Source organism: Bos grunniens, chromosome 13 (genome assembly GCF_055505025.1).
Source record: "Bos grunniens cultivar Pamir isolate PY7600 chromosome 13, Bosgru_T2T1.0, whole genome shotgun sequence".
In the NCBI taxonomy this organism is placed as follows: Eukaryota; Metazoa; Chordata; class Mammalia; order Artiodactyla; family Bovidae; genus Bos; species Bos grunniens.
In genome coordinates this window covers 43,052,918-43,067,771 of record NC_141177.1, presented here as the reverse complement: position 1 = coordinate 43,067,771, position 14,854 = coordinate 43,052,918, and the positions used below count along the sequence as shown (strand labels likewise).

Below are 14,854 nucleotides of genomic sequence, written 5' to 3'. Positions count from 1 at the left end.
CAATAATCCACATGGTAAAAGAATCTAATAAACAATGGATATAGGTATCCATTGTTGAATCACTTTGCTGTATACCTGAAACTAACACAGCATTATAAGTCAACTATACTTCAATTTAGAGAAAGAAATACAGAAACATATGTGAGTTCCTGATGGAAAGGAACATGGAGACTGTTATGGGCTGAATTGTGTCTTCTAAAATTCACATGTCAAAGCCCTAAGCCCTTGTACCTCAGAATGTGACTGTATTTGGGGACAGAGTCTTTAAAGAGGTGATTGAGGGGCCTCCCTCGTGGCTCAGTGGTAAAGAATTCACCTGCCAAGGCAGTAGACCCGGGTTTGACCCCTGGTCCGGGAAGATCCAAAGACTGTGGGGCAACTAAGCAGGTGCACCACGACTACTGAGCCTATGCTTGAGAGTCCAGGAACCACAACTCATGAGCCCGTGTGCAGCGACTGCTGAAGCCCGAGTGCCCTAGAGCTGTGCTTGGGAAGCCACCTCGATGAGAAGCCCACATACACAACTGGAGAGTAGCCCTGCTCACCACAGCTAGAGAAAAGCCCGAGCAGCAATGAAGACCTAGTTCAGCCAAAAATAAATAAATAAAAATTTTAAAAAATTGATTTAGATTAAAAAAAAAAAACCTGATTGAGGTAAAACGAGGTCACTAGAGTGGGTGGGGTTAATCCAAAATGACAGGTGTCCTTATAAGAAAGGAGATTGGAATACACATGTGCACAGATGGAAAATCACATGAAGACACAGGGAGACTATGGCATGTCTGAGCCAAGGAAACAGGTTTCAGAAGAAACCAGCTCTGCCCAAACCTTGATCTCGGACTTCTGGGCTCCAGAACTGTGGGAAAAGAAAGTTCTGTTCTTTAAGCCACCCAGTCTATGGTACTTTGTTATGGGAGCCAGAGCAATTAATACAGGGCCACCAGAGAAGCCAGCTTCCACACTGACCATCTAGTCACACGGAGAAAATAATATCTTCTTCAGATAAAAGGCTCAATTCAGTTCAGTTGTTCAGTCATGTTTGACTCTTTACGACCCCATGGACTGCAGCACACCAGGATTCCCTGTCCATCACCAACTACCGGAGCTTACCCAAACTCATGTCCATCAAGTCAGTGATGCCATTCAACCATCTCATCCTCTGTTGTCCCCTTCTCCTCCCGCCTTCAATCTTTCCCAGCATCAGGGTCTTTTCCAATAAGTCAGTTCTTCTCATCAGATGGCCAAAGTATTGGAGTTTCAGCTTCAGTATCAGTCCTCCCAATGAATATTCAGGGATGATTTCCTTTAGGATTGACTGTTTCGATCTCCTTGCAGTCCAAGGGACTCTCAAGAGTCTTCTCCAACACGACAGTAAGCATCAGTTCTTCAGCGCTCAGCTTTCTTTAGAGTCCAACTCTCACATCCATACATGATTACTGGAAAAACCATAGCTTTGAGTAGATGGACCTTTATTGGCAAAGTAATGTCTCTGCTTTTTAATATGCTGTCTAGGTTGGGCATAGCTTTTCTTCCAAGGAGCAAGCATCTTTTATTTTCATGGCTGCAGTCACCATCTGCAGTGATTTTAGAGTCCCCCAAAATAAGGTCTCTCAGTGTTTTCTATTTGCCATGAGGTGATGGGACCAGATGTCATGATCTTAGTTTTCTGAATGTTGAGCTTCAAGCCAACTTTTTCACATTCCTCTTTCACTTTCATCAAGAGGCTCTTTAGTTCCTCTTTGCTTTCTTCCATGAAAGAGGTAACATCTGTGTATCTGAGGTTACTGATATTATTCCTGGCAATCTTGATTCCAGCCTGTGCTTCATCCAGCCCGGCATTTGGCATGATGTACTCTGCATAGAAGTTAAATAAGCAGGGTGACAACAACATAGTTTAAAAGCATCAATTCTTTGGTGCTCAGCTTTCTTTATAGTCCAACTCTCACATCCGTATATGACTACTGGAGAAACCATAGCCTTGACTAGATGGACCTTTGTTGGCAAAGTAATGTCTCTGCTTTTGAATATGCTATCTAGGTTGGGCATAACTTTCCTTCCAAGGAGTAAGCATCTTTAGGGGGTGATAAATGTTCTAGAATTAGATAGGTGTGATGGTTGCACAACTTGATGCATATGCTAAACACCACTGAACTGTACACTTTCAAATAGTGAATTTTATCTTCTGTAAACTATACTTCAATTTTTGGGAGGTTTTTATTTTTAACTATTTTTTCTTATTGAAGTAGAGTTGATTTGTTAATACAATGTTGTGTCAATCTCTGCTGTACAGCAAGGTGACTCAGTTATACACCTATGCATTATTTTTTTAATATTCTTTTCCATTATGGTTTATCACAGGATACTGAATATAGTTCCCTGTGCTAATATACCTCAGTTTTTTTTAATGGCTACTTTGTCCCATCAGCCAGTATTTTGGGATGGTTCGCTGGGCTGGGTTCTGGTCCCAAAGCTGGGCTGAAGAATTCCAGAGAAATAGATGCCAATCTCTCTTTCTCTGAAGAAGACTTAAAGTTGACTTATGGTAGCGAACCATTGCTTTAAAATACTCACTGTGCATTATTTAACTAGCTGAAGGACTTCGCTACTGTTTGAGTGGTTAAGAATGTACCTTCCAAAGGAGGGGACTCAGCTTCGATCCCTGGTTGAGGAACTAAGATCCCATATGGCACTGGGCAACTAAACCCACATGCTACAGCTAGAGAGTTCACATGCCTCCATGAAGACCTAGCCCAGCCAAAAAAACCAAGATTCGAGTTGAGTCCAACCCCAAAAAGTCCATTCCAAGAAGAAGCAATGCCTCTGTCACACCTCCACACACCCATACCAGCTTCTGCTTCAGGAGCAGCGGCCCATTCCCTCCTATTTCCCTGCACCCACAGACACTTGCCATTGTGAGAAGCTAGGGAAGACGGAGGCTGAGAGCCTGGGCTCTGTGCTGTCTCATGCGGGCTGAAGCACCATACCTCCTCTCTTGAGCTGTGTGGCCTTGGCTGGATGGCTTACCCTTGCTGTGCCTCAGACTCCTCGTCTGGAAAATGGGGATGATGTACGTAAACAGCTAGGAAGAGCCTCTGTTCATCTGAATTGTATGATGCTATTTACCAGTGCACGCACGCGCACACACACACACACACTAAAAAATTGAAGCAGTCGCCATTCCACTTTGGTGACATGGGAAAGTCCTAGGAAAGTAGGAATGCTCTTTGTCCTCCAAGAGATGTGGGGACCATTGCTTAATGAATATCTTCTATGGGCCAAGCCTGTTCTAAGAGTTTCTCAAATGTTACTTCCCTCTTGCCACACATATAAATAAAAGAAATCAATAAAAATTATTTAAGGGAAGCCCTAATAAATAAAACTATGTATTAATTTATTATTTATTAAGCAGAATTTTCTGATAAACAATTTATTACTTACCAAACACATATTTATTAATAACTTATTATTTATTAAGTAAAACTGTTTAATACATAATATATTATTTACTCAATAAAAGTTAAAGTAGAATTTAATTTTTAATTGTCTACTTCTAGGCTATTTTTACATTAGAAATTAGCTTATTATTTATTAAATTATAAAATTTATTAAATAAAAATTCAGTACTCTCAGTTTAAATCAGCAAAGTGAAGTATTTAAGATGTTAAGAAATGTCACAGAGCTGCATAGCTGATAGGAAGCAGTTGGTGTTTAGTTGCTAAGCCGTATCTTTGCATCAGGTGGCCAAATTATTGGAGTTTCAGCCTCAGTATCAGTCTTTCCAATGAATATTCAGGGTTGATTTCCTTTAGTATTGACTGGTTTGATCTTCTTGCAGTCCAAGGGACTCTCAAGAGTCTGTCACTATCACCATTTTGCAAATGAGGAATTTGAAGTACAGCAGGGTTAAGTAAGCTGCCTAAGGTCACACAGCTTGTAAGAGGAGGTTATAGTATACAGCACAGAGGGGAGCCCAAACCCTCAGCCTCTGTATTCTGTGTCTTTTCTAGGACACAATAGCAAGTGTTTATTGCCTCAGGGAGGGTGTTCTGGGTGCCAGTCACCATCCAGATGCCCCAGGAATGAATAAAGCCGACGTTTCTACAGAGACACAAGCCATGGATAATTGCAGACAATATGAAGAGTAGAGCATTCTACACCCAGTGCCCCGTCACCTGGTAAACACGATCACATAGTCATCAAACTCAATGGTATTTATTATGGAGAATCCTTTGGTTTCAACCTGTCTTGAGTTTTAAGAGCAGCGCATCCCTTTGTTTCCAATCCTTGTAGTTAGGAGTATTGTTGAACCTTGGCAAGAAGTGCATCCAAGTGGCATACAATTATGAAATCCACCAAATGAATTTTAAGGAGATTCTCAGGATTCAAAGATAGTTCACATGCACAACCAGGAATACGGATAATCCTCAGCCAGGTGGAACCAAGCCACCATTCAGTCCTATGGTGCAGGGTTTGTCATTCCAAATCTATCGCCTCTGATGACTACTTTGTCAACAATGGGAGGATCCTAGAAACCTCATGGAAGCACAAATTCAGGGATTTCAGGGAAACTCTAGGTTCACAAGGGCTATGGGGCAGAGGGAGCCCAGTTCCTTTAAGCGACAAGTCTCTAGTACAGCCATTCAGTCACTCTGTTATTCTATTTTTCAGTTGTTATTTAGCTTCCATAGAATTTACATAATTTAGAGACTTACACATTAATTGTTGTTTGACATGATATAAAGTCAAATGAGATCTATGTTTTCTTTACTGGAATTTGAACACAATTCTTATTGTTTTCAAATTAGCTACTACTAATGCCTTAGAACCAAATGCTCTTCCTAAGTTCATATATTGCTGTGTTAATTAGTCAGGCTTTTCCAGAGAGACAGACCCAGTATGATAGATAGATAGGTAGATAGATACACAGACATGCCTCATTGTTCTGTGCTTCACTTTATTGTACTTTGCAGATACTGGGTTTTTCACAAATCAAAGATTTGTGGCACCCGGCACCAAGCAAGTCTATGGATGCTATTTTTCTAGTAGTACTTGCTTATTTTATGTCTCTGTGTTAAATTTCAGTAATTTTCTCAATATTTCAAAATTTTAAATTATTATATTTTTGATGGTGATCTGCAGTCAGTGTTCTTTCACGTTACTATTGAAAAAAATTATGACTCACTGAAGGCTCAGATGATGGCAAGCATTTTTTTTAGCAATAAGATATTTTTAATTAAGGTATGTACATTTTTTTAAGATATAATACTGCTGCACACTTAATAGACCAGTAAAGTGTAAACATATGTACTGGGAAACCAAAACACTTGTTTGACTTGCTTTATTGCAATACTTGCTTTATTGAGGTTGTCTGGAAATGAACTTGCAATGTCTCCAAGGTGCACTTAAATCTGTACCTAGACAGAGTGAGAGAGAGATTAATATATTTTAAGGAATTGGCCTATGCAGTTATTGGGACCAGAAAGAGCTAAGTCCATTGGGCAGGCCTGCAGACTGGACATAACAACAGAAGATAATGTTGCAGTCTTGAGTCTGAACACAAGTAGTCTGGAAGCAGAATTCCTTTTTATTCTGGGGACTTCAATCTTTTCTCTGAAGACCTTCAACTGATTTAGATGAGGCCCACCCACATTATTGGAGAAGGAAATGGCAACCCACTCTAGTATTCTTCCCTGGAAAACTCCATGGACAGCGGAGCCTGGCAGGCTACAGTGCATGGGGTCGCAAAGAATCAGGCACGACTGAGCAACCAACACTTTCACCTGCATTATGAAGAGCAGTCTGTTTTACTCAAAATCCTCAGATTGAAATCTAAAAAATACATGCACAGCAACATCTAGACTGGTATGTGACTAAATAAGGAGCATTATGGCCTAACCATATGCAGATATGCAGATGACACCACCCTTATGGCAGAAAGTGAAGAGGAACTAAAAAGCCTCTTGATGAAAGTGAAAGTGGAGAGTGAAAAAGTTGGCTTAAAGCTCAACATTCAGAAAACGAAGATCATGACATCTGGTTCCATCACTTCATGGCAAATAGATGGGGAAACAGTGGAAACAGTGTCAGACTTTATTTTTTGGGGCTCCAAAATCACTGCAGATGGTGACTGCAGCCATGAAATTAAAAGACGCTTACTCCTTGGAAGGAAAGTTATGACCAACCTAGATCGCATATTAAAAAGCAGAGACATTACTTTGCCAACAAAGGTCCGTCTAGTCAAGGCTATGTATGGTCATGTATGGATGTGAGAGTTGGACTGTGAAGAAAGCTGAGCACCGAAGAATTGATGCTTTTGAACTGTGGTGTTGGAGAAGACTCTTGAGAGCCCCTTGGACTGCAAGGAGACCCAACTAGTCCATCCTAAAGGAGATCAGTCCTGGGTGTTCATTGAAAGGACTGATGCTGAAGCTGAAACTCCAATACTTTGGCCACCTCATTCGAAGAGTTGACTCAGTGGAAAAGACCCTGATGCTGGGAGGGATTGGGGGCAGAAGGAGAAGGGGATGACAGAGGATGAGATGTTTGGATGGCATTACCAACTCAATGGACATGAGTTTGGGTAAACTCCAGGAGTTGGTGATGGACAGGGAGGCCTGGCGTGCTGCGATTCATGGGGTCACAAAGAGTCGGACACGACTGAGCAACTGAACTGAACTGATGGCCTAACCAAGTTGACGCATAAAATTAATGACCACACTTCCCCTCTTGATCACTATTACCTACCACCAAGGATGGCATCTCTCCTTCTACTTCCTACTTCCTGATGAGTTATGACCTCCACCTCTCCCCCACCATGCTTGACCATCTTTCTACTTTATTTCTAGATCTTCATTGCTCTGTGTAGAAGCCATCAGATACACGGTCCTAAAATATTAATTTTAACAAATTAAAATAAAATGAGATTCAAATTTCAGTCCCAGGCTTGCACTAGCTACATTCAAGTGCTCAATAATCACATGTGGCTGGTGGCTACCATACTGGACAGTACAGAGTAGAACATTTCCATCATTGCCAAAGGTCCCAATAGGCAGAGCTGCTCTAAATGTTTATTCACTCTAGCTTTGCCTTTGCTATCTAAGCCTCTCTCCTCAGACATTGACTCTCACTGAATCTCAGAGTTCTACTTTTGCCATCTCCTTTTCCTTCTGGAGAGTCCTTTGAGTGCCCTGCAAGTTTAAGCAACTGGCCTAACATCACACTGCCACTCAATTCCCAAGTCTATCCTTTCTTAGCCTCCATTCTATACGGCCTTGAAACTCACCTTAGTTACTTATCTTTTTTTATTTTTCTTGAAAGAGATGTGTAAAGAATATACTATGTGACCCAGAAGGGTTTTCATATATACATAGTTTACTGTTTGGGAAAGCAGTATTCTATATGGCCTTGAAACTCATCTTAGTTACTGATCTTTTTTTATTTTTTGACACTACCACAAGTTTATAATTTCGACACTACCAACAACTGGCCAAGAACATGGTGGTAGTGTGATGTTAGGCCAGTTGCTTAAACTTGCAGAGCACTCAAAGGTCTCTCAATAAATTCTCATTGAGGATGTTGCAGAAAGATAGTTTGATGCATCTGTGTAATTCTTGCATATGGAATGTTTGTGTATGGGTTAGGATGAGTAATGCTAGCTGCTGAAACAAACAACCCCAAAAGATCAGTGACTCAACACAATAAAGGTTTACTTCTTGCCTAAGTTATAGTCCTATGCTCTTTATAGCCATTCACTCTTCTTCCAGGGCCTCTGATCTCTTTTTTGCATCCAACTGGTCACCTAGTTAAAAGTGGGAAAGATAGTACAGGATCTTCAGGTCTGGAAGTGGCTGCATCTCTTTTGCTCAGTTTTATTGCCCAGATTGGGTCAAATAGACCCAAAGCACTGCTAGAAAGAATGAGAAATGTAGTCTTTCTGAAGGCTAAGGAGGAAAATTAACACAATGGCAACCACACAGTGATCTATCACAGTATGTAGAAGAAAGCATTCTATGTCAAGGAATACTGCTTTCCCAAAGAATAAACTATGTATATATAAAAACTCTTCTTGGTCACATAGTATATTCTTTACACATCTCTTTCAAGAAAAATAAAAAAAGATCAGTAACTAATGTGAGTTTCAAGGCCATATAGAATGGAGGCTAAGAAAGGATAGACTTGGGAATTGAAAGAGTCTGTGTTTGAATTTCGACACTACCACTAACTGGCCAAGAACATGGTGGCAGTGTGATATTAGGCCAGTTGCTTAAACTTGCAGGGCACTCAAAGGACTCTCATGGGGTTTAAATGAGGACTTTCATGGGTTTGCACTGGTGTATGCACTCAGTGGCAGGGGTGGCTAAAGACATAAATATATATATAGTGGCTAAAGACACACACATACACACACACACATATATGTGATGCTGCGGACTTTCTCCCACTTTCTATTTTTTGAGTCATCTCTACTTACAGACTGTGCAGTGATTGCAAAATGATACTTTCTTGTGTTCATGTCTGTTATGGGTTGAATCATTTATTGTCTAACCATGCCCCCAATTTATATGTTGAAGTCACAACTCCCAGTATCTAAGAATGTGACTTTCTTTCAAAGTAGAGTCATTGCAGGTATAATTAGTGAAGATGAGGTTATACTGGAGGAAGGTGAGCCCCTAATCCAACATGACTGGTATCCTTATAAAAGGGGAAATTTGGAAACACACATACACACAGGGGGAATGCCATGTGAAAATAAAGGCAGGGATTCAGTGATGCATCCACAAGCCAAGGAATGCAGAAGATGGCTAGCAAGCCATGGAAGCTAGAGGAGTGGCATGGGATAGATTCTCCCTCAGTGCTCTCAGAAGGAATCATTCCTGCCAACACCCTGATCTCAGACTTCTGACTTCCAGAACTATGACACAATGAATTTCTGCTATTTAAGCCACCCAGTGTGTGGTACTCTATCATGGTAGCCCTGGGAAACTAATATAATGTCCAAGCAGTTATTGACTCAAATACAGAGAATTTAATTTTAAAATGTTTGCATGGTGTTCACATTTTAAAATGTATAATGTTAATTTCAGCATATTTCTGAAATCAATTTTCCATCCATTGATTCAACTGTTTCAGAGCTACAAAAACGGCAACTTCCTAAGAGTCACTCTAAGATCCATATGACTAGCAGGATTAGAGAGTGGCTTTTTTTGCTGTTTGCTTAATGGGACTATTAGGGAACCATCTTTGGAACTAGCTCATTAATATTACATAAGTGACTGATTGCATCACCTTTGCCAAGTCCCTTATCTAACCCATACCTTTCTCCTCCTCTGAAAAACAAGAACCTGAGGCTACATTCCTCAACTAATTTCCAACTAACAAATTCTGTGGCTTTCCAACAAGCCGTTCTGTGGCTTGTAAGAAACCTTGCCCATCAAGGAAGACATGATGGCCTGTCATCCACATAAGCTAAGAGCAGAGCTGCTTACAGAAATCAGCTCTCCTAATATAAGGGGACTTAAGAGCAATAGTAAAGGAGAGTGCTCCAGAAAATTAAATATTCAAAGTGAAGAACGGTATATTAAAGGTCTGTCACCATTGAGAATGCGTAATTTTAGCATAAATACTCTAAAAATATTCATTTAATTTGCTAGGTGTTATTGTTAATAAACAGATCCCGCACCTAGGTTTGTCATATGTCATTAATAAATCAGCCCAAGAATGCAAATTACAATGATTTTGAATTATCTATTAACTGTTTAATTGTATTTAATTTTAGACTCCTAAAATGGCCTAATAAAAATCTGGGATGCTAAAAGACTGCTTAATCTGCTTACTCTGTGTATTTGCTGAAAGGAATTAATTATATTGTTTGGGGATTTTTTTTTTCCTTGAAAAACTAATACTGGTAGGGATGGACCTACATAGAGTATTGTCAAACATGCATTTGTTTTTTGCCAGGGTTGTAGTAGAATATTGTTTGCAGTAAAATTTGTAAGGTAAACCTTTGCTCACTACCATGGGATCAACTTGGTATAATGATTTGCTCTAACAACTAAATAAAAGTAACTTCAGTACTACCCTTAGATTCAGGCAGAAGGCCCCTGCTCTGGCTTCTATATGTTACAGAGCCTGCTCTGGCCTTTGTCTGTTCATGCCACTCCATCCAAGGTGAGGAAGCCCCAGGGCCAGGGGACATGCTTTCCTGGAGGTCTCATAAACACATACACACACCCTTCTAGGACATATTCCAGGTGTCCACCACCCTGACATCTCCTGGTCAAAGGGGCCTAAGCTCCTTTCCAAGGATTAAAAGACCCTGCAGGAATTCTCCCTTTTATGAAGCCACCTTGGACAAGGTAGGAGAACATATTTTATCTACAATTTGTCATCTTGATTTATAATTGGTTAATATTTGGACAGATGGCATGAAGGTCTCCATGCATCCTCTTGCTCTGGACCTAACATATGTGAAAAGGAGGCTGAGTAACACCATCATTTTATTTTTAAAATTTTATTGGAGTATAATTGCTTTACAATGTTGTGCTAGTTTCTACTGCACAGAAAAGTGAATCAGCTATATGTATACATATATCCCCTCTTTTATGGGTTTCCTTGCAGACCTTTGAATGGTCCATCTCTTCTGTTGATGATTTATTTCCTAGTTTAAGTCACACCTGTCACACAAGTAAGTGAAATTAATGGCTGAGAAAAAAAACACAAAAGAAGTGAAGAATAAGAGACGAAAGAAATTCTACAGCTTCTTTTTTCCTGTGGGTTTTAGAGAACGGTTATTGTTCTTCAGGAAGTTTTCCCCCAAATGAGTGATGATGATAATGATAAAAATGGATTCTTCTTCCTATGTCCTGGGCCCCCTTCTAAACACTCATACACACTAATGAATCTTATCATTATAGAAACAACACCGGCAGATCCTGCAGTAACGGCCTCCCAGTTTTACACATGAGGAACCCTGAACGTGAAGAGGTGATTTGTGCGTGGTCACACAACGGGACAGTGGAAGAAGCAGCAGGCTCCAGAGTCCCAGATGAAGTATTGTCCACCCAGCTCTGTGCAGAAATGTCAACTTTGCAAGCAACTTGCTAGCAAGTTCCCCCTCTTTACCAAACATTAATGTAACCTGCAGCCTTAGCCACAGCCTGAGGGGCAGCACAGACTTTCAAGTAACAGGATTCTACTGTCAGGGTTGAACACTGTTGCTAAGGACTGAGCATTTTGTCTTTTTCATATTTTGTTCTGCATTTAAGTGCTGGTATGGGAACAAACCCTTTCGTGGATCACAGCCGTGTCATGGCAAAGGGGCTTGTGTAACTCAGTGAAGCTATGAGCCATGCCATGCAGGGCCACTCAAGGCAGAGGGGTCATAGTGAAGAGTTCTGACAAAACATGGTCCACTGGAGGAGGAAATGACAACCCACTCCAGTATTCTTGCTGCAAGAACCACGTAAACAGTATGAAAAGGCAAAAAGCTATGACAATTACTAATAGCCCCAGGAAGAATGAAGTGACTAGGCCAAGGCAGAAACGACGCTCAGTTATGGATGTGTCTGGTGGTGATAAGCAAAGCCCAATGCTGTAAAGAACAATATTGCATAGGAACCTAGAATGTTAGGTTCATGAATCAAGGTAAATTGGGTGTGGTCAGCAGGAGATGGCAAGAGTGAACATTGACATCTTAGGAATCAGCACAATAAAAAGGACAGAAATTTATTTCAGATGACTACTGTGAGCAAGAATTCCTCAGAAGACATGGAGTAGTCAACAAGTCCATAGTCAACAACAGTTGACCCTCGTAGTCAACAACAGTTGGAAACGCAGTACTTGGATGCAACTTCAAAAATGACAGAATGGTCTCAGTTCATTTCCAAGGCAAACCATTCAACAACACAATAATCCAAGTCTATGCCCCAACCACTGATGCCAAAGAAGCTAAAGTTGACCACTTCTATGAAGACCTACAACACCTTCCAGAACCAACACCAAAAAAAGATTTCCTTTTCATCACAGAATATCGGAATGCAAAAGTACGAAGTCAAGAGATATCTAGAATAACAGGCAAGTTTGGCTTTGGGGTGGCAAAATGAAGCAGGCAAAGGCTTACAGGGTTTTGTCAAAAGAACATTCTGATCATAGCAAACACCCTTTTCCGACAAGAGATGACTCTATACATGGATATCAGATTATGTTTGCAGCTGACAATGGCACCCCACTCCAGTACTTTTGCCTAGAAAATCCCATGGAAGGAGGAGCCTGGTAGGCTGCAGTCCATGGGGTCGCTGAGGGTGGGACACGACTGAGCGACTTCACTTTCACTTTTCACTTTCATGCATTGGAGAAGAAATGGCAACCCACTCCAGTGTTCTTGCCTGGAGAATTCCAGAGACGGGGGAGCCTGGTGGGCTACCGTCTATGGGGTCGCACAGAGTCGGACACGACTGAAGCGACTTAGCAGCAGCAGCAGCAGCAGCAGTGGCTCAGAAAATGAGCTCTTTACTGCAAAATTCAGGCTTAAATTGAAAAAAGTAGGGAAAGCCATTAGGCCATTCAGTGAAAAAAGAGTATTAGTTACTCAGTCCCATCTGACCCTTTGCTACCCCATGGACTATACAGCCTGCTAGGCTCCTCTGTCCATGCGATTTCCCAGGAAAGGAAAGTGGGAAGGGGTAGCCATTCCCTTCTCCAGGGGATTTTCCTTACCCAGGGATCGAATCTGGATCCCTGCAAGGCTGGCGGATTCTTTACCCGCTGCGCCCTTAGGGATGCCAACACTTAGCAAATTCTGGTAAGAAGGGAGGGAAGGAGTGTATGCACCTAGTCAAATTAAAGCAGTTTGATGCCCACCCCCGCAAAACACACCCATCACGGGATTACTCTAGCCCAGCCTCCATCCTCTTTACCGTGGAGGGGCGAGGATCAGGGGTCATCTTCAGACCTGGCCTTCAGAGAAGGGCCCCGTCCGAAGGAGGGCCAGGGTCTCTCCCTCAAGAACTCCGAACGGTTAGAGGAGAGGAAAGCCCCAGTCTCGCGGCAGGGGTTGGGTGGGGGTGGTACAGTGAGGCCTTGGATACCAAGTTACAAGCCCGCCTCTCCACCATCCGTACGCAGACTCGGCCCGCCCTCTTCCCGGGCGCCCCGCCCCTCTTGGCCGTCTGTCACGCCCCTGCAGGGCGTCCCGACACCGAGGCGTGTGCCCCGGCCTCCACAGCTCCTCGCCCGGGCCCTCTTGGCCGTCTGCCCCGCCTCTGAACGGCGTCCCGCCCCCGAGGCCGTCTGCCCCGCCCCTCCACGGTCCGAGCCCCGCCCCCCGCGCGGCGTCCGGGCGCCGTGTCGGCTCGCGGTGCATGTTGGGGCTGTCGCCTGGGACAACCAGGACCTCAACCGTCCCATGACGGAGCGGAGCGGCCGCGGCGGTGGGACGCGCGGGGCTTCCGCGCTTCCGAGCCCCGACTACTATGAGCAGGTGGCCCACCTCCAGCAAGGGCTGCGGAACAGGTACGGCCTAGCTGGGGCGGGGGCGGGGAGTCGGCCGGCCCGAGGGTCCACGGGAGCCCCGCCCCCGACCACGGTTCCCCTGGGCTGGAGTCCAGACCAGCCCTGTCCCCCAAACTCCCGGAGGACGGAGTTTACCGGAGACACTGCCCTCCACCCCGCCGTGGGAGGTCCCCGGCGGGAATGTCCCTGGATGCGCCCAGGAGTGAAAGCCGGAGTCTCCTGCCTGTCACTCTCAATCAAAGCGTGTGAGTTTCTCTGGTCCCCTTCCACACTCCCCTCCCCGGCCCTTCAGGTTGTCATCACGCCCTGACAGCCGCGCTCCCTCGGTGATGACAGGCCCAGGAACGCAGGCGGGAGAGTGTGTGTGTGTGTGTGTGCGTGTGTTTGTCAAACATGCGCCCTGTTTAAATGCACGAGACTTTTACAGGGCCAGATTTCCAGCGGGAGAAGTCCCAACTTTAAGATGGTTCGTGATACGTTGATTAAGACATGAAAAGATGAGAATCACTGAAAACCGCTTGATCACTGTAAAGAGAGAAAATTACAAAGCAATTTACTACAAATATCTACATAAAAGATTGGTTGTTGAAGCTATTATTTAGCTGCTAAGTTAATTGGAGTTGGAAATCTCATTAGTCGACAAGAAAGGAAATAGAATTTTGGATCTTTTGATAAATAGCACTTTTAATGAGTGTTTAAAAGTTACAGAGTCATTTTACTGAAGAGGGGTGCTGCACGCAGTGATGATTCTGAAATGACAATAGTTACATGTAAGGTAAAGGCAGAAGTTACTGGTTTTGAAAAGGAATTGTATTCATCCTATGCTAAATTTAATTCCTATCAGATTATTTATAGAGCATCTGCAACAGGCTTCCTTAATCTTCCTCACCTTTTAATTTATTATTTATTTTGTTTAACTCTTAATCTTTCTACGTCTTGTTTTCTTTCTGACATACCACTGCACACCCACCCACCCACTCACCTCTCCTCCAACTTAAAAAAAATTCAGTTCTTGTAGTGCCTTCCCTGTGCCAAGTATGAATCAACCAATTCCTGACTTATGTGCATTCTTCAAGACTTCTAGGTAGTGCATCAAGTGACTTGAATCCTGCCTACACTGAGAATTCCAAGAGGACAGGAGCCATATAGAGCTGGACCTTCGGCTCATGTTAGAGTACCTGAAATGGCAGAGGGACTGGATACATGTTTATTGAATGAGTAGAAGTGTCAGCCAGCTAGTGTCCCCCAGCTGGTGTCCAAAGTCAACCAGCTAGTGTCCAGGAGTTGGGAATGTGTTATGTAGAACTGAGTAGCCACTCATTTACCACTAAATAGTGACCATTTT

The 14,854-nt window shown here is 42.9% G+C and overlaps 1 protein-coding gene and 1 long non-coding RNA gene across 5 annotated transcripts in view; one reads left to right on the top strand and one right to left on the bottom strand.

Annotated features, from left to right (window-relative positions):
- Window positions 1–5,323: 5,323 nt before the first annotated feature.
- Window positions 5,324–13,131, bottom strand: LOC147360868 (uncharacterized). The gene is made up of 2 exons (XR_015139447.1): window positions 12,915–13,131; window positions 5,324–5,414 (listed from the first exon to the last, which is right to left on the bottom strand). It is a non-coding gene; the product is annotated as an uncharacterized LOC147360868 (long non-coding RNA).
- A 245-nt stretch (window positions 13,132–13,376) lies between these two features.
- The window catches only part of KIZ (kizuna centrosomal protein), a 93,194-nt gene continuing 91,716 nt past the window's right edge, over window positions 13,377–14,854 (top strand). For all 4 annotated transcript variants that reach the window (XR_015139446.1, XR_015139444.1, XM_086333687.1 and 1 more), the window contains exon 1: window positions 13,377–13,509. Coding sequence is in view for 2 of the 4 variants with exons in the window: in XM_086333687.1 (XP_086189813.1) it covers window positions 13,403–13,509 (107 nt within the window). In the remaining 2 variants the exon portion in view is untranslated. The remainder of the gene's footprint in view (window positions 13,510–14,854) is intronic.